This window comes from Chrysochloris asiatica, unplaced genomic scaffold (genome assembly GCF_000296735.1).
Source record: "Chrysochloris asiatica unplaced genomic scaffold, ChrAsi1.0 scaffold00020, whole genome shotgun sequence".
Lineage (NCBI taxonomy): Eukaryota > Metazoa > Chordata > Mammalia > Afrosoricida > Chrysochloridae > Chrysochloris > Chrysochloris asiatica.
The window spans coordinates 1,776,962-1,802,708 of NW_006408538.1; the positions used below are offsets into that span (position 1 = coordinate 1,776,962).

Sequence of the window (25,747 nt, forward strand, 5' to 3'; positions counted from 1 at the left end):
TGCTGTAGGATCAGCACTGGACTGCGAACCACAATATCTCCAGTTCAAACCTACCAGTTGCTCCTTGGAAACCCTATGCAGGGTTGCTATGAGTTGTATTCGACTCGACGATGGTATTTAACAACAACATTGTTGTTAGGTACCATGGAGTTGGTTCTGACTCACAACAGTCCAAGGCACAACAGATCAAAACACTGCCCAGTTCTGTGCCCTCCTCACAATTACTACGTTTGAACTGATTGTTTCAGCCACTGTGTCTACCATTTTGTTGGCAGTCTTCCTCTTTTTTGCTGACCCTCCACATTACTAAGTGTAATGTTCTTATCCAGGGATTGATCCATCCTGACAACATCCAAAAATCAAGGGACGAAGTTTTGCCATTCTAGGGAACATTCTTTTTGCTCTTCTTCCAAGACAAATCTGTTCTCTGGCAGTGCATGGTACTTTGAATATTCTTTGCCAACACCATAATTCAAATGAATCAATTGTTCTATTCCTTATCCAACTTTCACATGCATATGAGGCCATTGAAAAAGCCATGGTTTGGGTTAGGTGCACCTTAGTTCTCAAACTGGTATTCTTGCTCTTTGGCATTTTAAAAAGGTCTTATGCAGTGGATTTGCCTAATAATATATATCATTTGAGGAGCTCTGGTAGCGTAGTGGTTATGAATCGGGCTGCGAACCTTAAGGTCAGCGGTTTGAAACTACCAGCTGCTCCGCTGGAGAAAGATGAGGCTTTCTACTCCCGTAAAGATTTATACCCTCGGAAACCCTGTACAGGGTTGCTATGGGTCGGAACTGACTCGATGGCACTTAATATCAACAACAACAACAATATATCATTTGACTTCTTCACTGTTTCTTCCATTGAGTGTAGATTGATGAGCCAAGCAAAATGTATAATTTCAATCTTTTCTCCATGTTGTTATTTATTGGTTCAGTTGTAGCAAATTTTGTTTCCTTTATGTTGAGGTGCAATCTTACACTGAAGGCTATAGTCTTTGATCTTCATCAGTAACTGTTTTAAGACTTCTTTGCTTCCAACAAAGATTGTGTCATCAGCATATATTGTTGTTGTTAGGTGCCACTGAGTTGATTCCAACTCATAGTGACCCTTATGTACATCAGAAGTAAACACTGCCTGGTCCTGGATCTTCCTTCCTATTGTTGTTACACTTGAGCCACTGCTACTGTGTCAATTCATTTCACTGGGATCTTCCTCTTTTTTGCTAACCCTCCACTTTACCAAGCATGATATCCTTCTCCAGGGACTGACTGGTCTCTTCTGATAATGTGTCCAAAGTATGAAACAGGAAGTCTTCCTAGCCTTGCCTCCAAGGAGTATTCTAGTTCTTCCTCCAACACATATTTGTTTGTTCTTCAGGGAGTCTAACTTTCAATATTATTCTCCAACACCTTATTTATTGTCCAATTTTCACATGCATATGAAGCAAATGAAAATACAATGGCTTGAGTCAGGCACATCTTAATTATCAAATTGATATCCTTGCTCTTCAACACTTTGAATAGGTCTTATGCAGCACATTTGATTTCTTGATTGCTGTTTTGACGAGTGCTGATTGTGGGCCCAAGCAAAATGAAGTCTTTGACAACTTCAATCTTTTCCCCATTTATCATGTTATTGGTCCAGTTGTGAGGATTTTTTAATTATTCTTATTGAGATGGAATCTATAATGAAGACTATAGTTTTTGATCTTCATCAGTATTTTAAGTCCTCTTTACTTTCATGAAGTAAGATTATATCATCTGTATATTGTAGGTTATTTATGAATGTTCCTCCAATCCTGATGCCAGGCTCTTCTTCTTCTTGGATTATTTGCTCAGCATACAGATTGAATAAGCATGGTGAAAGGATACAACCCCGACCCACACCTTTCCTGATTTTAAACCATTCAGTAGCCCCTCATTTTATTCTAACAACTGCCTTTTGGTTGTTGTACAGGTTCCTCACGAGCACAATTGAGTGTTCTGAAATACCTACTCATCGAAATATTATCTATAGTTTGTCATGATCTACATAGTTGAAAGCCTTTGCATAGTCAATAAAGCACAAGTAAACATCATTCTGGTGTATGCTTTCAGCCATGATCCATCTGACGCCAGCAGTTGATATCCATAGTCCATGTCCACTTCTGAGTATGACTTGAATTTCTGGCAGTTCTCTGTCGATGTACTGTTGTAGCCAACTTTGAATATTGCATTATCTTCAGCAAAATTTTACTTACAAGTGATAATGATTTGTTTGATGATTTCTGCATTCTGTTGGATCACCTTTCTTGGGAATGGGCACAAGTACGGATCTCTTCCAATCTGTTGACCAGTAGCTGTCCTCCAAATTTCTTGACATAGATGAATGAGCTCCTATAGTGTTGCATCAGTCTATTGAAAGATTTCAATTTGTATTCTGTCAATTACTGGAACAGTTTTTTGTTTTTTTTTTTTGGACTAGTGCCTTTAGTGCAGTTCAGACTTTATCCTTCAGTACCATTTATTCTTGATCATATGTTACCTCTTGAAATAGGTGAACATAGACCATTTCTTTTAGGTACAGTGACTCTGTATATTCCTTCTGTCTTCTTTTGATACTTTCTGTACTATTCAATATTTCCCATAGGATCCTTCAATATGGCAACACAAGGCTTGGATTTTTCTTCAGTTCTTTCAACTTGAGAAATGCCTTTTGGTTTTCTAACTCCAGATTTCTGCACATTTCATTATAGTACTTGACTTTGCCTTAAGCTGACCTTTAAAATGTTCTGTTCTTTTACCCCCTCATTTCTTCCTAGTGCTTTAGCTTCTCTTGTGCTCAAAAGCAAGTTTTTAATGAGCTTTTGCTTTTATCCTGAATGATAATCTTGATGTCATCTACCAATTTTCAGGTCTTCAATCATTAGTGTCTAATGCATCAAATCTATTCTTGAGATGATCACTAAATTCAGGTAGGATATATTCAAGGTCGGGAGCCTCATGACTCCATACAATAAGGACTGGACTGTGAACCACAAGGTCCATGGTTCAAGTCAGCTAGCTGCTTAGTGCAAGAAAGATGAGGTTTTCTGTTCCCATGAAAATTGAAAGCTTCAGAAACCCTATACAGGGTCACTATGAGTGGGAACTGACTCCATGGCACTTAATAGCAACAATATCTGAGATCATATTTTGCCTCTCGTGAACTTGTTTTAACTTTCAGCTTCAGTTTGAACTTGCGTATGAACAACTGATAGTTTGTACCAGTCTGCCCCTGACATATTTTTGGCTGATAACACTGAGCTCTTCTGCCTTTTCTTTCCATAGATGTAGTCAATTTGATGCTTGTGTTTTTCATAGGGTAAGGTTTGTGTACATATAGTCACTTTTTATGTTGTTTAAAAATGATATTTACAATGAATTCATCAGCCTTGAAAAATTCTATCATGAGATCTTAAGCCTGATTTCTATCACCAAGACCATATTTTCCAACTATAGAGCCTTCCTCTTTGTTTCTAACTTCTGTGTTCCAATCATCAGTAATCATGCATCTTGATTGCATGTTTGATCAATTTCAGACTGAAGAAGTTGGTAGAATTCTTCCATTTCATTATCACTGGCTTTAGTGGTTCATGTGTAAATTTGAATAATAGTGATATTTACTAGTATTCCTTGTAGGTGTATGCACATTATTTTATTAGAGACAGCACTGTGTATAGCATTATCTGCAAATGGCAAGTTGCTAATGAGTCTTCCAATCCTGATGCCATGTTCTTCTTCATATAATCCATATAATCTGTATGTTCAACATACAGATTGAATAAATATGGTGAAAGGATACCACCCTGGCACACACTCTTCTAATTTTAAACCTTTCTGTATCCCCCTTGGAGTTCTGATGTGGCGCTGTAGGATAAACACTGTACTGCAAACAGCAGTCCAACCTTTGCAAGGGAGATGTTGTTACTGTTTTTACATTCCATCGAGTTGGTTTTGATTCTTAGTGACCCTGTATAGGGTTTCTGAAGACCTGCCGGTGAGTCTGAACTGCCAACCTTGCAGTTAGCAGTCTGGTTCTTATCTTATTGTGCCATATCAGGAATCCACCAGGGAGATAGTCTGCAGTAAACACACAAACAAAAAGCCCATTCAGCCCATGTCTCTAAGAGTTAAACATTCTGAATGTTTGCCTACTCACTCTGATTATTTCTTGTAATAGGTGTGAAAGGAATCTTATTTACATCAAGTGAATGGATATCATAGGATCGGTGAAGTCCAAGAATTCCAGTAGAGAGAGATGGAACTAAGACAAATCATCGTGGCTAAACCACCCTACATCAAATGCATTAGGTAGTGGAACCTTCTTGTAGCTTAACCACCAGGGAAGGAAACACGGAGAAAGGGAAATCTTACAGTCTAGGGAGAATTTATCTAGGAATTCTTAGATTGAAACCTCTACAAAGTGTGTACTGACAGGTAACTTTTTCTTTAGATTCCACATGTGAAATAACTAAATTGGAAGGCAACCTTCAAAGTAAGCATGCAACTCATCAGCAAAACATTCTTAAGGTAGGAAACTGGGAATGTTAGGATCCAGTGATCTTGAGAAGTCCTCATGTTTTTCTTGAAGGCCAGGTGACACAAAATGGCAAGGTGAGACAGAATTCACTGATGCTACCATCTAACAACTTTCACCTCTATAAAGTCCTTGTAAGCCTCCTACATATCAGGTTACTAAGTCCAGTTTCTTTCTTTTTCTTTGGTCAAAGCACAATCAGTCTCTGGGCTTTGTCACAATGTATCAGATTCTGTAAGATTCTTGAATTCTGTAGAATCATATTTTTAGCGTCAGGGGTAGGGAAGGATTTTCATTATCAAGCCCTGTTTTCCTTATACAGGGTCTATTACCATTTTTAGATCACAACTCGAGGATATGCCCAAAGATGTTCACTGTGGTGCCAGAGAGTTGGATTGGTAGCCCCATCAAGAGTAGAATGGTAGAGTAAGACTTTGTGATAGTAATGGCTGGGACACTGTACAGCTACAGGAATCCAAGGACCAGATGGACACATTGTACTATGGCTACATTTCCAAAACAGAGTCAGAAAAGTAGGAAGCAGAATGAAATTTATTGCATAACACCATTTGTACCATGCAAAGATATCAAGTAACATTGTATATGTTCTAAGGATGCCCAAAGGCTTAAGGCCATATACTAAACACGTTAGAGTGTTTTACTCTGTGAGGAGGAAGGAGAGTGGACATGATGGAAGAAGGAGAGGGCCTTCTACTGACTGAGAATGACAAGGTGCTATTGCTGAAATGCATGGTTAACTAGACTTGGCATGAAATCTTCAAAAAAAAAAAGAGTAGCTCAATAAAAAAGAAAGTTGTTGTTATGTGCCATGGAGTCGGTTCTAACTCAATAGCGACTCTGCATAGGGTTTCCAAGGCTGTAAATCTTTACAGGAGCAGAAAGCCTCATCTTTCTCCTGCAGATCAGCGGGTAGTTTTGAACTGTTGACCTTGTGGTTTGCTGCCCGATTCGTAACCACTACACTACCAGAGATCCTTTACTCCAAGTGGATAAGAAGTTCAGCCAACTTTGGTGGCAGTTTGGTCTAACTCCCTTTATTCAACAGATAGTAGAGTCCATTAGAGGGTGGACAATCTCTTGGAAAGTACCACATTCCCCTCCAGGGGCTGTCTTCCTCCAGTTTCAGTTTTTTTTCTTTTACCTTTATAATTCTCTAATTATTTTCATGAAGCCCTAAGCAGTAAGTTTAGGATGTAGTTCAAGACACTGCAAAGAAAAAGCCCCATTGTTCTGTTGTGTAACATGTGGCATCGTCTTCTCTTGGATTTCTTGCCTTGTTTTCAGAATGCTATGCAATTAATTTGCCTTTACAGTAGCCCCTTAAGAACTTCTGAAAACAGACAACTTGAACTTAAGAACAGACTGTCCCAAGAATAGATTTTCATATTAAAATATGTGAGTTAAATACAATGGTTCCTAAAAATGAGGACAAACACGACTTTGTAACACTCATGAATACGATGGTCAGCTCAAGGTAGAAGAATGCTGTTGGACGTTTTAAGTCAGGTCACATTGTCATTAAAACTGTCTTGAGTATGCAACTTTGTATTTGGTTTCAATTTTCTTCTTTTTTACACCTGTAATCGTACCTCCAAAGTATAAATTCATTGCAAGTTCTGGTAATACATCAAAGACAACAATCACTATTGAAAATAAAAAAAACTAACCAATGATCCCCTTCTGGAATACAAACAGCAAATAAAAAGCATTTGAGGAGGAGCACCAGAACCATAAATGCCAGAATTTCCAAACTAAGACACACTAAGAAGAAGGAAAGACAAACCATGTTTGAATGGTTAGTCGCTGAAAAGCTTATGAGTAGCAATGGGACAGTGTCAGATACAATGCCAGAAGATGAGTCCATCATCTTGGTTGGAAGGCACTCAAAATGCGACTGGGGAAAAGCTGGCTCTCAAAGTAGATTTGACCATAATAACTAACATGAGTGGAGAAAAACTTTCAGGAAGAAACAACCGAAAACATCCATTAATAATCATAACATGGAATGTATGAAGTATGAATCTAGGAAAATTGGAGGTCATTAAAAATGAAATGGAATGCAAAAATATTGATATTCTAGGCACTCGTGAGCTGAAATGGGCTGGTATTGGTTACTTTGAATCAGATTACTATGTCAGGAAAGACAAATTGAAGAGAAATGACAGCACATTCATTGTCAAAATCAGTTTTCCAAGATCTTTAAGTACAATACTGTTTATGATAGGATAATATCCATGTCTAAAAGGAAGATCAGTTAATACCACTATTATTTAAATTTACACAGCAACCACAAAAGCCAGTGATGATGAAACTGAAGAAATCTACTAACTCTTCAGTCTGAAATTGATCAAGCATGCAATTAAAATGCATAGATAATTACTGATGATTGGAATGTGTAACTTGGAAACAAAGATAAAGGAATAGTAGTTGGAAAAATACGGGCTTGGTAGTAGAAATGATGAAGATCACGTAATAGAATTGTCAAGATCAGTGACTTCTTCACTGTAAATACCTTTTTTAAACAACATAACCAGTGACTATGTTGGACTTCACAGGATGGGATACACAGGAATCAAACTGACTCCATCTGTGGGAAGAGTTGATGGGGAAACTCAATCTCACCAGCCAAAACAAGGCCTGGGCAGACTGTGGAACAGACCATCAATTGTTCATAGGCACGTTCAGGCTGAATCTGAAATAAAATAAAACAAGTACATGAAAACCAAAATATGACCTTTAATGTATCCCACTTGAATTTAGATAGCCCCTCAAGAACAGATTTGATGCATTAGATAGCAATGACCCCAAACTAGAAGAGTTGTGGATGAAATGAAGTACATCATACATGAAGAAAGCACAAGGTCTTTAAAAAGAAAAGCAAAAAACAGGAAAGAATGAAGAAAAAATGGATGTCAGAAGACACTCAGGATCTTGCTCTTGAGCATAGGGAACCTAAAGCAACTGGAAGAAATGAGGACATAAAAGAACTGAACCGAAAATTTCAAAGGACAGCTTGAGAAGACCAAGTATTACAATGAAATGTACAAAGTCCTGGAGTTAGAAAACCAAAAGGGAAGAACACACTTAGCATTTCTCAAACTGAAAGAACTGAGGAAAAAATTCAAGCCTCCAGTTTCAATATTGAAGGATTCTATAGGAGTCCTGGTGTGGCGCTGTGGGTTAATGTGCCAGACTGCAAAGCCATTTGAACTGCAAGGTTGGTGGTTCAAGATCACCAGATGCTCCTTGAAAACCCTATACAGGGTTGCTATGGGTTGGCACTTAACAACAACAACAACAGGTAAATTATTGAATAATGCAGGAGTATCAAAAGAAGATGGAAAGCTACTTCCAGCAAGATGGCAGCCTAGGCAGACACACTATACTGCAGCTGTACAACAAAGTTATGGGAGACCAAATAAAACCCACACAGATGATAACCCTAGAGCCCTGAACTTCAGAAGACAGGACCGAGAGTGTTATTTAATACTTGCTGGGAGGGGCTGGGAAAGGAGACAGAATGGTGAATGGTCCACTGGCCAGACGTAGCACAACCATCCTGAACTTCTTCTACAAGCAGCTTTGGAGGCACACTGGCCTGGTGATGCAGATGTACACTTGGTGACTGAAGGTGGGAAAGATGCAATTCTTTCTTGCTCCCCATGCTCCCCACATGACCAGGGATGTGGCTGGCCCCACTCTCACCCACTCCCAGCACATCCCTTGCTTTCTGGGAGTTCTGAGCTTTCTGGTTGTGAGCTGCACCAATGTGAGGTGGGTTGAGGCCGCTCCGCTCCAGCAGCTAGATTCAGGCAGACTCTTCTCCAGACCTGCAGAACTCGCAGAGCTGCCAGGCCAGACCTAGACTAGCAGAAACTCTCCTAACCAGCCCCCCTGCTCCTAGCTGCCCGCTGATCCTTGCCCACTGAACCCAGCTCTGTTACTATATCATATAATGGAAGCAAGTCAGAAAAACAGTATCTTAGGAATATTGGATTTTTGCATTTGAATTTTATAACAAAAATACTTTTTATTTCTACACTGCTATGATATGTGGAGTTCTCAAAATAGGAGTAGGATGTTGAAACATCTGAGAATGTACCAGGCATTTACTTCCCCAGCAGAAACTTAAACCCAGACTTTCTATAGGTAAGATTCCATTGAGATGCCTTACACAAAAGGTACCATGATTCATGATCAAGACCATTCTCCTCTAAAAGGTGTGGGAATGTGTAGTAAATCTCATTGTCTTCTTTCTGGTGTCATTTCTTATATTACCCTGGGGTTTAGAGAGTATGTTCCCCAGCAGAGTCACCAATGAAATATCATTGGTGAGCCCTTTTCTTTTGGAGCTGGGATAAATGTTGCACCATGTAAAAGTCCACATGTTGTTTAGATTTTCCAGAACCTTTTCCAGGGCCTGCTTCAGCAGGGAGGCTGACTCTGATTCCACCAACTCAGACCTTTCATGGATTTGCTAGTAGAGCTACCCCCAAACCCAGATTATTTGAATCCATTAGGACAGACACGTCATTTCTGTTTTCTGCAAGCTGAACCACGTCTAATGACATAAGCACATTAGCCAAGAGCAAAGAGCCAGATATCTCATTTGCATCATGGTCCTGGAATCTGTGCTGGCAAAGCTGAAAACAAAGATAACTGTCAATACAGTGGCTTGAATACTAAAAGCACACGCAAGCCTCATTGGCTCCACACTCGAAAACTTAGGGTAGTTATAAAAAAGTTATTAAAATTACATTCATGATATGATGGCTGTTGTTGTTGTTATTGTTAAGTGTTGTTGAGTCGGTTCCAACTCATAGCGACGCTTGTATAGGTTTTCTGAGGAACAGCTGGTAGGTTTGAACCACGACCTTGGGGTTCAAACTGACCTTATGGTCCAGCACATTATCCTGCAGCACCACACCAGGACTCCCAAGATATGATGGTAGTTCTTACAAAAACAAAACTAGAGACATTTTATAACTAAACACTTTTATTGGGTTTTTTTTTGTTTGTTTGTTTGTTTTCGTGTGTGAAATAAAAAACACAAAACAAACCACCATGGTGAAAGGCCATAATCAGCATCAACCAAATGAACCAGCCAGTTGGTCACAGCAGCTGATAATAAACACTAATGGAGATTATTGCTTATATCCCAGGTTCATTGATACGTCCATTACGTTTTGGCAAGATTACAATCAAATGGGAACTTTGGTTGTATAAATTCACCTACTGACTACTCATTTGAAAATGCAACCTCTACCATTTCATGATGGGACATACGACAATTCTTCCTGAGTCTTGACATTCAACCTCATTTTGTCTTCCTTGTTTTCCTAAAAGATATGTAATGTACTTACCAAAAGTTGAGGTGAATGCACTTAGAGCCATCTCTACTCTACTCTCCCTCCTTTGTCATGGATGGTGATGCATTTCTAAGCCTCTCCAAGCTTTTATATCTGGTGTGTTTCTACAACCAGTAATAAATGCCTACCTCTAACCTAGACAGGTTTTCAAATGCATATGGCCGTCAAATTCGGGTTTAGACTCATCTGTCTCTTTTCCAATTTCTACGAACTAAAAAAAAGTAAACACAAGCAATATCAATAATCTGTAGCATCAGTAAGTGAGCTCCCAACAGAATGAGCCTCCTTCCTGCCACACATGGCAGAACCATCCCTTGGCAGGTATGGTGCTGGGCCTTAGAATGATCTGTGTGCCTGCTGGAACATGTTCACTTACAGAGAAGCACTGTTTAACTCGTTTCTCAGGAGCTCCTCTGCTCAATTCTTTATATTTAACACTGAAAGCTCAGAAAGACAAAGGGTCAGAACTAACCCGCAATAGCACCGTTTCCTAGACTCTTGTAATAAGAAATCCCTTTCTGCATGAGAATGAAGGGACCCTGTTTGTCCCAGCCTCCAGCTTTGTGCTTTCACAGGCCCCAGGGATTTTCAGCAAGAGTGATGGGGTCTGCTTTAGCCTACATCTGCAGCGACAGGAATCTTCCCTGGGAAGAGTTAAAAGTATGTGTCTTACAAAGTAAAGTTGGCCACAGGTGAGAGACCTGAGGAAGCCAGTTTCTGGTGGTGAGATATGAGAAGCCTGAAGACGCTGGGACAAAGTTAGTAGAACGGTCCCGTGTCCATCTTGATTCAAGTCAATGGAGAATCTGCATGTGAAGCATGGCAAGATTGAAGAATACTGACAGACATAAACCCTAACACCGCCATCCACCCACCAATGCTCTCACTGCATCGCTTCTCTTCACGTCCACCAGTGAGTCTGCCCTGGATAATGCTGGGATTTCATAAGCCCTTCTAATGATTATAAAAGAGTATCCTCTTGAATCTAGACATGTTAAACAACAGGGTATTTAATATCACTATATTTTACATGGCACATATAACCCTATCATTACTAGCACTTACAGAGCAAATATTGTAAATACACATTTCTTGGAGCTGACTTGATAATTACACTGATGGCTTTCTGCAGAACACAGATTAAACACTCTAACTTGCAGTTTGGGGAATTTGCATTCCAACCCTTCACTTCACAACACAAGGATGACCCTCTCATTACGTAACAGTGCTTCAGTGGTCATGTGATCAAAGAGTTTCCACTGAATCATAGGGCGACTTCATGGTTAATGTGTGGCCTGTAAAATAAAGTAATACACAGCATTTTCATTTCAACAAAATACAAGAGACCATATAAAAATATCTCCCAATTTGGAATTTGAAACATGAAAGCTGATTTTTCTTTGTATAAAAAGAAAGGAAGTAACGGACTAAAGTTTATTAAGCCTCCTAACCCCAAAATATATATATACATATTAGTTTAAGAAATGCAGTGAGCCTTAGCTTCCCTTTTTGTCCAGGCTCACTGATGGTGAGCTTGTGCTTTGATCCTAATAAAGATAAATGCACAAAAGTGGAGGAAGATCAGTGCCTGAAATCTGAACTACATCTTATCTCTAATAAGAAGACTAATTTTACAGTAGTGCTTTGAAAAGTGGTGCATCAGATGACTGATTTTCTTTTGTCTTCTTCCTCAGGCGACTGCTGGCGATGAACTCCAAAAGCACCACTTGCGTCTGGAGTGATGTTTATTTAGTGCAATAGCTTCCTTCTCTCGTTCCCTTTTCACACGCTGGTAGTGATCTTCTTCCTTCAGATACCACACAGGGGGCCAGCGGTGTCTTTCAAAGTATTCCTGGTTGTCTAGTGGTGGAAACACACTGATGATAAGACCCACTGTCCATTAACTGCTTTCACATGCTATACCCTAGGGTTAGCTTATGTATCCTCACAGCTACCCAATGAGGCAGGGACTCTGACTAAGACCATTTGCAAATTGAGACATGAACATCCTAAGAGGTAGAATCAGTAAGATACAGTCATGCAGTTGGGCACAGGGAACCTGAACTGGGACCACCTGATTTTAGAGTTGAAGCTTTCTCTTAACCATGCCTCACTGGACAAGGGTGAGCCAATGACCTCAGAATGCTTTAAAGCAGGGCATCTGGAACCCTGGCCCACCCAAATCTTCCAAGCATGAAGTTCTACAAAGAGAATTTCTAACAGACAATTCCTAGGGTCATGTCACTTGAATATGACCACCAGCCAGCCACAAAGAATTCTCTATGAGCTGCCAGCATCCCACACTCCCCAAGGGTATAGAAAGGGAACACTTCAATCAGAGGTGAGCAGAGCAGGACAAACAAGGACTGTGGAGACTCTCACCTGAAGATTTGGATTTGATTTCCTTGCGGAACTTGGAACAAACACTGTTATAGTTGGTGCAGATGTGGTGCAAACACCAGGCAGCCAGTTGGTGAGCATTATGAAACTGCAGGGGAATAACCAAAGAGGTCAGGCTCTGTTTTCTAAGTGGGGTTACAAAGGCACAGAATACCACTGTAGGGGTGAAAAGAAATAAAGGGCCTATATAAGTATATGACTAATGGAATCCTGGTGTGGCACTGTGGGTTAATGAGCTGGAATGCAAAGTCAGTTTGAACAATAAGGTCAGTGGTTCAAGCTCACCAGTCACTCCTCAGAAACACTATGCAGGGTCACTATGAGCTGCAATTAACTGGACAGCACTTAACAACAATAACAAATTCAGTAAGGCTCTTGTTTTGACTACAGTGTTTTTCACTTTGGCCACAGCTACTGGAGCCAGCCAAGTATAGCTTTTGGCACACCTCTCCTTTACCCCATGATGGGTGCACCAGAAATAAGTACCGTATCAGATCAGGAGTTTAAAGCATGCCTTGCCTCCTACCCTCCCCCACTGCCTGGCTCTCTAGTCCTAACTGAATGTGTCTTCCGGAAGACACCCGCCAACAGCAGAAAGCAGCGATGTCATCTCTGTTTAAGGAAGCTCAGGAATGGAATACTGGGTCATGTGGCAGAGCTCAGCTGCTGGGGCCAGAGATCTGAAAGAGGAGTGGTTGTGGTGTGTGACTGCCCTATACCTGTCCTTTTGGTTACATAATAAGGTGTGTGGGTAGGGTGGGAAGGATCCCAAGACTCGCATGCCTCCATTCTGAGCAGACAGATGACTCAGGGAGGTGGCGGCGGAAGCAGCTGTGACAGCTTGGTCTGATGCTCACAACTAGACAGGCAGACCCACGCTCCTTCCAGAAATGTAGCACAACTGCCCCGCACTCCTTGTCCCCTGCCCTTTTCAGACATCGTTTTGTTGTCTCTTGCTCTTGATGCTTATTTGATCTGGCAAAATCCTGGAAACTAGTGTGGTTGCCTCTGAGGTTCACATCTCCCTGGAGGAAGTCCAATATTGAAGCCGAAGTCCTCAGGCATTGATTCTAGAAACTTCCAAAATCACAACCCCATATACCAAAGACAGTTAAAAACTGGCCCCTGGGCTTCTTCCAAAAGAGCCCCAACTTCTAAGTATGGACAATTAGTTTTGGTGGAACCTTGCTGATTCTACTGTTATAGCTGCTTGTGCCCAGTTTTAACTGTGACCTCTACTAGGCTGCGTTATCAGATTGAACTGTGATAACTTGCATTCATCTAGTTCTCCCACTGGCCTGTGATCACCCTAAAGCAGAAACTCCACTGTTCCTATCCATCTGCCTTGTGTCTAGGGCAGTGCCTGGCACTTAGAGGAGAAAAATACAAAATATGTATTAAATGCTAAGTCAGTATCAACAGACTTCTGTAAAGTCCTATTCCTCTGTCTTCCCATCTGAATGAGCCAGAGCTGGAATGACCTGGCCGTACTTTTTACATGCCTTCTCTCCCTAAAACTGCCTCCTCTTCCTTGATTGAGAAACATCCACTTAAAATATCTCAAACTTACTAAACCACTGCGCTGAGAGAAAGAGGGAACAAATAAAGACAAATCCAACGAACAGAGAATAGACTGAAGAGTTTGTTCTTAATTTCCTTAGAATGTAAACCCATTGTTTCTAAATCTATGCCAGAGACTAAAGATTCTGTCTTAAGTTCTTTATGAGAGAAATTTCGACTCTTCAATGCTCTTTTCTGAACATTCTCTCTGTTTGGTTCTCAATACAACCTGTAAGGTTGGTAGGGTGTGAACGACCATCCCAGTCTCTTACGGATGAGGAAACAGAGGCAAGGTTTAGTTTTGTACCTGGAGCAAGTTGTTCAGTGCTATTTCAGAAGGTTCAACTGTGTGCATTGAGATCATGGGATCACACTATCAATACTGATTTTAGAACATGCCAGGGAGGCTGTAGTGAGTTGTATAGGCACCGCAGGCCTTCATGGAATTCTAGAAACTGTCTGGCCTTGGCCAATACAAGTCCAAGAATTTAAGAAGAAATTCAAAGGAGAAGGAGAGACAAAACCTCCCCTTAATAAGTCCAAGTGGTTCTCCCACATGTGAAGCTGGTGCCTCAGGGGAAATGGGGTTGGTGTGGGGGTGGGGTCCTTGTTGTTTTTTCAAAGGAAGCCCAGCAGGGTGAATGGTGCATGAAACGTTTAAACTCTCAGATCTTCTCAGTGTGACTCAGTGGCGACATCTTTATTTAGACAGATGCAACAAAGGAATGTTTTATCAGCATTGAAACAACTGGTTGAAAACATTTAAAAGGTGGAAAGGAAATTGTTACAAACCTGGGCTAATTCCAAATAAGAGAGCACTTCCCCATCAATGCCCATTCCACTCATGGCCGCTTTGGTCAGTTCCTGCACAGCATGCTGCTCTGAGAAGAGAGAGAAGCCAGGAAGAGTTAAATGGCATCCTGCAAGTCAGACACGTTGTCTAGAGGGTCTGGTCTGGGATCACTTAAAAGGAGAAAGAGCAGGGTCCCAGCCCTGGGTGGCCATCTCAGTTGATTCTAGAACCCATTTGGATGTGCGGTCTTTGAATATACAGGGTTCTAGTCTCTAGCCATTGCACCTGGTACACCAGGAACCTTTGTTCAAACTTCTGAAATAGCCAGGTTCCTCTAGGCCTGCACTGTCCAGTATGATAACTATGGTTATTTCAATTTAAATTAAATTGAAACAAAGTATAATGAAAAGTTTCTCCATTGCACTAGCGATGGTCCAAGCGTTGACTAGTTTTATGAGGCTGTTCTGATGGATAGGATAGATACAGAACACACCCATCATTGAGAATACTCTATTGAGCACCTTCCTAGAATCCTCTAGGCACTCTATCACCTTCCTGTTTGACAGTTTGACAGTCACATCCATACAAATCTCAATAAAGCCTGAGAGAGAAGAGGTTGAGTAATAGAGGAATGAGTGTTTGAGGACTGAAAAAAATGTGAATGTATATATCTGTCTCAAAAGCATTTGATGACATAACATTCATCCATCAGGGGGACTTTAAGCCAGAAGCTCTTCAGACCAGCCAAAACTTACAGAAGTCCAGTTTAGATGAGCACTTTGGAGTCTGTGTCCAAGGCTTGCAAACTGAATTGAATTGTGGTTCTGAGAGTGAGCTTTCTCTTGTCTCCACATGGGCTGTCTGTCACCTGCCTCTGGATTGATCTGCATGGGCCGTCTTCATGCAGCATTTCTAGGTTCTTGATGTTGATGTATTTCTCTCTCTTTTGTACTGTGTCTGTTCTTTTAATATATACTTATTTCTTGCTCTAGCTCTATATGCTTGTTACTTGAACAATTTGGCACAATTCCTCACTTGGACTGACCTACATAAAACCATTGGAAATTAAACTTCCCAGAAGTCACCTGGGCTCTTTAATTTAGAAAACGGAACTTGACTCTTTCTGGTTTATCTCTCCATTTATTTACATCTTCTTTATTTTCTCTTGGCTACGTCTTTTGAATTTCCATGAACAGGTCTTACTTAAAAAAAAACAGATTTTATCGTGTTTCAGGTGAAACAAATTAGTTTTTCAATCAATAATTAATATGCAAATTGTTCCGTGCCATTGGTTGCAATCTCTGCAGAGTCTCAGCTAGCTCCTCATTTCCATTCATCTGGTTTCCTTGTGCATCTGGACTTTCTCCTCTGTGGTTTTGGAATGTTGCCTTTTTGGTCTTACATGGCTGACTGTTGTAAGGATCACAGTCTTTAGAGGTGCTATTGATTATTTAATTGGCTCATCTATTATGGAGTCCTGCTGTGATGCTGTAAGATAAGCATTGAACTGTTAACCACAAGGTTGGCAGTTCAAACCCACCAGCAACTGCTTGCAAACCCTATACAGGGTTGCTATGAGCTGAACTGACTTGACAACACTTAACAACATCAACAGCATCATTTGGCTGAAAAGTGACCTCTGAGAGTGTCTTGAGTTTCAACTTAGAAGGGTGATTTAGACAATCATCTCAGAGGTTCCTCCAGTCTCTGCCAGATTTGTAATTCTGGTCTTTTTAAAAAATAAAATTTTGAATTTCGTTCTACATTTTTTACTCACTCTGACCAGGCCCTTTTATTGAGGTCCTGGTCAGAGTGGTTTGGAGTGGTAGCAGGACACCACCTCGTTCTCCTGGTCTTAGGTTAGAGAAAACTGTGGGTCATGTGGGACACTAGTCCTTTGGACTAATGTTGTTGTTGTGAAGTGCCGTCGAGTCGGTTCTGACCCATAGTGACCCTGTATAGGGTTTCCGAGGAGCAGCTGGTGAGCTTGAACTGCTGACTTTGCAGTTCAAATGCTTTGTACTCTGGTGCATTAACACACAGCGCCACACCAGGACTCCTTTGGACTAAAGGCATCCTTTTATTGTTTGTTTTTGTCATCCTCTTTGGATCCAGGTGGGAAGGGACCAATAGTGGCTTCTTAGATGGTCATTTGCAAGCATTTAAGATCCCAGATGCTACTCACCAGTCTTATGAACTATGTTTAGCCAAATGACCTGAAGTCCATGAATCTGTGGACTTAAGCCTTCAAGTCCAGTAATTCAGTCCTGAGTACAAGGTGTTTCTATAACTGTGCCCTCTCGTTACGAGTATACATGGCCCATTTAGATATTGTGGTACTTTATGGTACACACTGAAGTGTTAACCACAGGTTGACGGTTCAAACCCACCAACCACTCCTTGGAAACCCTATACAGGGTCACCATGAGTCGGGACTGACTTGATGGCACTTAACACCAACACCAACAATAAATGCTATAACATATATAATCCTGAAACAACAGTAATAACAAACAATAATTTGTGAGTAGATACATAGGTAAATATGTATGATAAATAAGTGAGGGGGGGGTCATATGGGTATATAGCTGTGTACATATACAGGTTGTAGGTATTTCTATATGTTGTTGTTAAGTGTCATCAAATCAGTTCTGACTCATAGTGACCTGTATAGAGTTTCCAGGAGTCCTGGTGTGGTAGTGTAGGTAAGTACCAGCCCACAAAGTTAGTTTGAACCACAAATTGGTGATTCAAACTCACCAGATGCTGCTCAGAAACCCTATACAGGGTCACTGTGAGTTGGACCTGACTCAATGGCACTTAACAACAACATAGAGCCCCCAAGGAGTAGCTGGTGAGTTTGAACTGCTGACCACCTTGTGGTTCAAACTGACCCTGAATTCCAGTGCTTACTCTACAGTGCCGTATGTCATGCTGACTTCTTCCATACTGTATACTGCCTTTCCCTTCACCAGAATTATCACTCGTGCATGGAGTTCTGGGGTGGCAGCGCTGTGGGTTAATGCGCTGGACTGTTTGGACCACAAGGTCGGCAGTTCAAGCTCATGAGCTGCTCCTAGGAAATCCTACACAGTGTCTCTATGGGTTGGAACCAACCTGATAGCACTTAACAACAAGTATTTAGTTACTGAATATCCCTCCCTTTCATCCTTGAGAACCACCAAAGAATATTTTTTTCTGTGTGTAAATCTATTCTTGACTTTTTATAATAGTGGTTTCATACACTATTTATCCTTTGTGATTATTTACTTCACTCAGCATGATGTCCACTAGATTAATACATATTGTGAGTTTTATGGATTCATCATTATTTTTTACTGTTGTATAGTATTCTACTGTATTATGTATTACAGTTTGCTTATCTATTCATCCATTGAGGAACACTAAGGTTGTTTCCATCTTTTTGCTATTGTGAATAATGCTGTGATAAACATTGGTGTACATATATCTGTTAGTGTCACAGCTCTTAGTCCTCTAGGATACAAACATATGAGTGGGATTTCTGGATCATAAGGTATTTCTATTTCTGCCTTCTATGGATGCACCATATTGTTTTCCATAGTGGCTGTATCATTTTGTAGTTTCATCAGTACTGTATACAGTTCCAGTCTCCCCACAGAGCTGCCAGTATTTGTTTTGGTTTTTTTTCCTTTCTTTTTTAAAAAAATTAATGCTATTAATGTTGAGGCAGGATGGTATCCCATTGTAGTTTTGATACGCCCCTCTCTAACGGCTAACAGGCCACCACGCATCTGTCAGTTTGTTGGACTGTGGTGGGTTGTATGTTGCTGTGATGCTGGAAGCTAAATTACTGATATTTTAAATACCAGCAGGGGCACCCAAAATGGATAAATTTCAGCTAAGCTTCCAGACCAAGACAGAGTAGGAAGAAGGAGAGGTAAACCATTTCAGAAAGTTTAGTCATTGGAAACCGTATTAACAGCAGCAAAGCATTGTCTGATATAGTGCTGACATTTGAGCCCATCAGATTGGACGGCACTCAAAATATGACTGAGAGTGGCCTCTTCAAAGTCAAGTTGACTGACGCTAGGGCACAACTCAAGATGAGTAGAAACAGCTGCAGACATCCACTAATAATGGGAATGTGAAATGCACAAAATGTGAAGCTAGGAAATTTCAAAGTCATGAAAAATGAAATGGAACAGACAAAGATCAATGTCTTAGATATCAGTGAGCTGAAATGGACTAGAACTAGCCATTTTGAATCCAACAATCATGATTATGTTGGGAATGACAAACTGAAGAGGAAAGGTGTTGCATGCACTTCAATAAGAGCATTTCACGATCTCTCTTGAAGTATTGTGCCGTCTGTGATAGGATACTATCCATATACCTATAAGGACTATGAAGCACCAACACTACAGCCAAAGGTGCTGAAATGCAGGAATTTCACCATCTTCTTCAGTCTGAAGTTGATTAAACATGTAGTCAAGGTGCAGTGATAATTACTGTGATTGGAATACAAAAGTTGGAAACAAAGAGGAAGCATTCATAAGTTGGAAAATACGGTCTTGGTGATAGAAACAATGCTGGAGACCACATGATAGAATTTTGCAAGACCAATGACCTATTCAATGCAAATACCTGTGAAACAAAATAAGTGGCAACTATACACATGAACCTCATCAGATGGAATACACAGGACTCAAATTGACTACACATATGGGAAGAGATGATGGAGAAGCACAATATCATCAGCTATAACCAGGTCAGGGGCCGACTGTGGAACAGACTATCAAATTAGCTCATATGCGAGTTCAGGCTCAACATGAATAAAATTACAATAAGTACATGAGAACCAAGTATTAACTTGAGTATATCCCACCTGAATCGAGAACATCCCAAGAACAGATTTGATCCAGTAGACACTAATGACCAAAGACCAAAGGAGTTGTGGGATGACTTTCAAGAACATCATACATTAAACAGGCAAGTAGAAGAGAAAAAAAGACTGACATGGATGTCAGAAGAGACTCTGAGATTTGCTCTTGAACACAGAGAAGCTAAAGTACCTGGAAGAAATATGCCTGATTCAGAAGAGGTTGTGGAACTAGGTATACCATTGTTGGTGACAGATGGAACTTGAATGAAAGCACAGAAAACTAGAAAGATGTATATTTGTACTTTATTGGCTATGCAAAGACATTCTACTGTGTGAGTCAAAACAAACTATGGGTAACATTGTAAAGAATGGGAATTACAGAATACTTAATTGTGCTCATGAGGACAGGTTGGAACAGAACAAGAGGATACTGAATGGTTCAAAATCAGGAAAGGTGTGTGTCATGGTTGTATCCTTTCACTATATCTGTATGTTGAGCAAAACAATCAAAGAAGCTGGATTATATGAAGAAGAACGTGGCATCAGGATTGGAGGAAAATTCATTGAACAACTTGTATGCATATGACACAACCTTGCTTGCTGGAAGTGAAGAGGACTCGGAATACTTACTGTTAAGATCAAAGACTAGAGTCTTCAGTATGAATTGCATCTCATGTAAAAGAAACTGAAAAACTTCACAAGTGGATTAATAAATAGCAAGATAAGCAGAGAAAAGACTGAAGTTGTTATTCATGTTGCTTGACTCTACAATTTCTTAAGGCTCAAGGAAACCATAGCCAAGAAATTAAAGGATACATTCCATTAGGCAAATCTGAAAAAGACCTCTTTCAAGTGCTAAAGAGCAAAGATGTCAGTTTGAAGCCTAACAGGGCGTGCTTGACCCAAGTCATGGCATTTTCCATGGCCTCATATGCCTGTGAACACTGGACAAAAGGAAGAATACATATATTTGAATTATGATGTAGGGGAGGAGGAATATCAAAAGTACCTTGGATTGCCAGAAGAACAAATATGTTTTGGAAGAAGCATATTCAGAATGTTCCTTAGAATTGAGGATGGTGAGAGTTTGTCTCTTGTTCTTTGGACGTGTTGTCTGGAGGGATGAGTCCCTGGACAAGGACTTGGTACAGCAGAGGAGCCTCAATAAGATGGATTGACACAGTAGCAGCAACAATGAACTCAAATAGAACCATTGTGGGGATGACACAGGACTAGGCAGTGCTGAGGTCTGTGTGCATAGAGTTTCTGAGTCAAAACCGATCGGAGGGCATCTAACAACAAAGGCTGATAAAGGGTCCCTGGTGTGCAGTAGGTTAAGCACAGAACTGCTAACCGTAAGGCTGCTGGTTCAAGCCCAAAAGCTGCTCTGAGGGAAAAAGAATGAGATTGTCTACTTCAATAAAGACTTGTAGTCATTGTTGCTATGAGCTGTAATTGACGAGAGCAGTGAGTTTGTTTCGATTTAATGGCTAATGATCACAAATATTTTTCATGTGTTTATTAGGGGTCTGAATGTCTTCTTTGGTGAAGTATCTGTGTCCTTTGCTCATTTTTAAACAGAACCATTTGTCTTTTGGTTGCTAAGGTGTTTAAATGTTTAAATACATTTTAGATATTAGACCCTTGTCAAATATACGTCTGTTGCCAAAAATTTCCATCCAGTTGGTAGGTTCTCTTTTTACTCTTTAAAATGAAGTTTTGTGATGAATAAGTATTTCATTTTTTAAAAGGTCCCAATTATCTATAGTCTACTGTTTGTGCATATTTAGATATATTTGGTAGTTTACTCATGCTATAAATGTGGCACTGAGGGTTAATGCACTGGACTACAAGGCTGGTTTGAACTGTAAGATTGGTGGTTCAAGCTCACTAGATAGCGGCTCTTTGGAAACCTTATATGGGATCTCTGTGAGTTGAAACTGACTCAATGGTATTCACACCAACAACAAGGTTTGTTCCTATGTTTTCTTCCATGAAGTTCATAGGTTTAGGTTTTACATTTAGGTCTTTAAGATACATTTTAAATCAGTTTTTGTATATAGTCAGAGGAATGGATCCTGTTTACGTTTTCTACAAATGGATATCAAGTTTAGTCAGCACCATGTATTAAAGGACTGGTGTGGTGTTGCAGGATAAGCACTGGACTACTAAACACAGTGTAGGCAGTTCAAACTTAACAGACATTCCTCGGAAACCCTACACAAGGTTGCTATGATTTGGAACCAGCTTGACGACACTTAACAACAATATGAGCAAGAGTCCATTAAATGAGGGAGAAATCCTTTCTTTAACAAATGTTGTTGCTAAGCGGTTTTGAAATTGGGAAGTGTGAGGTTTCCTATTTTGTAATATTTCTTGATAATTCACTTCATGCTTTAATTTACAGCAAGTTTTCACCCCACAAACTGATTTTTAAGCACTATGAGACCTAGAAGTTTGCTTCTATAAAGATTACAGCCAAGATAACCTTATGAGGAGTTGCTAAGAATCGAAAATGACCCTATGTCTGGTACTTAATAGTAACAATGTTGTAGACCACATCAAACTATAAATGATTAAGGGCATCACTGGGAAGCTGTACATTACATAACCCTAATAGTAATAACACCACTTATTAACACCATTAAGTATACTTAGGGAGTCCTGGTGTGGTGCTGTGCGTTAATGTGCTAGAATGTAATGTAATGTAAGGTTGGTTGGAACCACAAGGTTGGCAATTCAAGCTCACCAGCTGCTCCTCAGAAACCCTATACAGGCTCACTATGAGTCTGACAGCACTTGACAACCACAACTGTGATGGCTGGAACTGCAGTTGCCCTGGCAGGGCCAGACCAAATGATTTCGAGGGCATTATTTGGCTGGTGAACCGGATGTTCCCTACCCCTGCTTTACAGACCTGCTCTACCTTAGCAAATGAACCAATCTAGACTTTGGCAAGTTAAGCCAAATCTCCTTTTTTTTTTTCCCCCAAAATGACTTTAACCATGTCAGAACATTTTCTAAAATAGCTTTAAGAAAGCCACTTACATAATACTTACTATGTGCCAGACAGTGTTTCTAAGGACATTTTATTTATTTTAACTCATGTAATCATCATAAAAACTCTATGTTAAGTAAAACTGTTGCTGTTTAAAAGAGAGAGAATGCTGAAACACACAGTGGTTAAGAACATTACAAAACCAACCAGCTAAACATTTCAATCTAGACAGTTGGGCTTGGCAGCCTGGGCTTATAACCAGGGCATTCTATTGCCATTTTCTTAAAGACTGCCTCTGAGCACACATTATGTGGGTAAGAATAGCTTTACTTCAGATTCAGTGGCCCAGAATGATCCCAGGTGCATATAGTGTGTGCCCTTGAGGGCTGGGGTCATGCATTATTCATCTTTATATTTGCATCATCTAACAGAGGATATCACAAAGTACATGCTTAAGAAATATTTGTTGATATGAACTGGGCTCTCTTATACATTTGATCAGTTCATATTGTTGTTGTTGTTAGGTGCCATCGAGTCAGTATCGACTCATAGTGACCCTATGTACAACAGAATGAAACAATGCCTGGTCCTGGGCAAACCTCATAATCCTTGCTATGTTTGTGCCCCACTGCTGCCGCAACTGTGTCAGTCCATCTCGCTAGGGGGGTCTTCCTCTTTTTCTCTAACCCTCCACTTTACCAAATATGATATCCTTCTCCAGTGACTGGTCCCTCCTGACAATATGTCCAAAGCATGAGAGATGAAGTTTGGCCATCCTGGCTTCCAAGGAGAATTCTGGCTGTACTTTTTCCAACATACATCTATTTGTTCTGTTGGCTATCCACGGTACTTTCAATATTGTCCTCCAACACCATAACTCAAATGCATCAATTCTTCTACGGTCTTCCTTATTCACTGTCCAACTTTCACCTGCATATGAGGATACTGAAAATACCATGGCTTGGGTCAGACGCACCTTAGTCCTCAAACTGACATCTTTGCTCTTGAACACTTTAAAGAGGTCCCATGCAGATTTGCCAAATGCAATACAGCATTTGATTTCTTGACTTCTGCTTCAAATGACTTTAATTCACAGTATCCTTAACAAAACAATTGTTTTTGGGGTAAAGAAAAACAGATTATTTTCATTCCCTGGAAATCTTATTTTTGCTTACGTGTAATTTTGAGAAATATGAAAGTCATACACTGAATGGCCCCGAGTCATAAGGTTTACCTGCAAGTGCAACCAAGTGTGGCAGGCAAAGTCTGTTTGCCAAGGTGATTAACTCCAGTGGGTCCAGGTCCAAGTTAGGTGACAACTGCTTGGTGTAGAGGTAATCCAAAACTGACTGCATTGACATCTTGTTTATGTTTGGGAGATAGACCTGCAATGTTATTTGAAAAGTTAAGATCTTCTAAAGAAATCAAAAAGTGTGCACATTCCAAGTTACGCTGCTTTTAAATACCCCAACCGTATGAGCTGATATTGGTGAGTCTCAGACATCAGGGCCTCGGAGTGCCTGACTATTTACAGCTTCAAACATTAACAGTTTGATTTGTAGATGATAAAAGAGTTAGCTTGTCTGACAAAGCCTGATTTGGAATTTTAAAATGACTATTGGACTTATAAATCAGACAAATGGCTGTAAATGTATGATAACATTATGGGTGCTCCTTGCCAAGTACAATGTAATTGTCTATTGTGGGAAAAGAAATCTCCTAGCAACATGACAGGTGTTGGAGGAGCTGCAAACCACACTGTTGCTGACACATGATGCAGTCCAGCTCTCTTAGTTGTCAAAACAGGGCACAAGCAACAGTCTTAGTTGCCACAATGAGAGCTTGATTTTGATGTTCCTTCAGAATATTCTATTCTCCCAATTGGCATAGTGGGTTACATGTTGGGTTGCTAACCTTGAGGTCAGCAGTCTGAATCCAGCAGGTGCTTGGTGAAAGAAAGGTGAGGCTCAGAGACCCTACATAGGGTCGTTACGAGTCAGAATCGACTCAAGGGCATACCACCACCATCATCATCAGAATATTCTAGAATGAAATACAAATGTTCCTATCTCCTATGGTGGTGGTTGTTGGTGGTTATGTGCTGTGGAATCAGTTCTGACTCATAGCAACCCTGTACAAGGTTTCCGAGGCTGTAAATCTTTACGGGAGCAGAAAGCCTCCTCTTTCTCCAGCAGAACAGCTGGTAGTTTCAAACTGCTGACCTTATGATTTGCAGCCCAATTTGTAACCACTATGCTACCAGAGCTCCTTAACTCCTATGGTACAACCACAAAAATACAGAATGAATGGAACATTATCAAATATGAGATTCACAGAATCCAAAAGAATCTTTTCTTAAGACAAATGAGGGAGCAGTTTGTTGGGTATGCTGAATAAGATTCCTGCATCATTTTCTCTCCCAAGTATCTGTAGTACCTGGGTACAAGAGTTCTAGAGGGTTGGGCATGGGCCAATGGGGATGTTCCTGTAGAACATCCTCTCTATATAGCTGTAAATGGCTCCAGGAAACCGGCCCTGGTATGCCAAGACTGGTTATCACTGGCACTTATTATTGGAATAGCAATGTCTATAAAAAGCCATCTTAGTTGAAGGCCTTGTATATACTAGGCCCTGTGCTAGGCATGCTACATGAATGGTTTAATATGATCCTTATACCCTCCATTAGAGGAAGGCACTATATTTCTTTTCATTTTACAGACAAGGAAACTGAAGTTCAGGGAGGTTAAGTTCCATGTCCCAAGTCATAGAGCTAGTATGTAGTGACAAGAATTAGAATATAATTTAAAAATCTATTTCCTAACCACTGTGCTGTACTAGAAATCCTTAATGGTAAGGAAGTAAAGATTTGGGTTATGGTACAACAAACCACCATCACCATGGGTCACTAATATTTTTAAGAATGAGATTTTTAAGAACAAAGGGATGAACCATTATAAACTTATTTCTAATACTTTATAAATAAACGTCTACATATAAAGCATTATATATAAAATGGATTGCTTTTTGCTGTTGCTATTATTTTGTTATTGTTTAGTTCTGTCATGTTGGTTTTGACTCACAGTGACTCTGTATAGGATTTCCAAGACTTTTAAATCTTAGTGGGAGCAGAAAGTCTCATCTTTCTCCCAGGAAGTGGCTGATAGGCTCAAATTGTG

At 40.2% G+C, this 25,747-nt stretch overlaps 1 protein-coding gene across 1 annotated transcript in view; it reads right to left on the reverse strand.

The window, feature by feature from the left end:
• Positions 1-11,637: 11,637 nt before the first annotated feature.
• RHOBTB1 (Rho-related BTB domain containing 1) overlaps positions 11,638-25,747 on the reverse strand; it is a 58,034-nt gene continuing 43,924 nt past the window's right edge. The window contains exons 6-9 of the mRNA XM_006835798.1: positions 23,806-23,956; positions 14,709-14,797; positions 12,339-12,444; positions 11,638-11,816 (exon numbers count right to left, since the gene is read on the reverse strand). Coding sequence (XP_006835861.1) covers positions 11,647-11,816; positions 12,339-12,444; positions 14,709-14,797; positions 23,806-23,956 — 516 coding nt within the window. The 3' untranslated portion in view covers positions 11,638-11,646. The remainder of the gene's footprint in view (positions 11,817-12,338; positions 12,445-14,708; positions 14,798-23,805; positions 23,957-25,747) is intronic.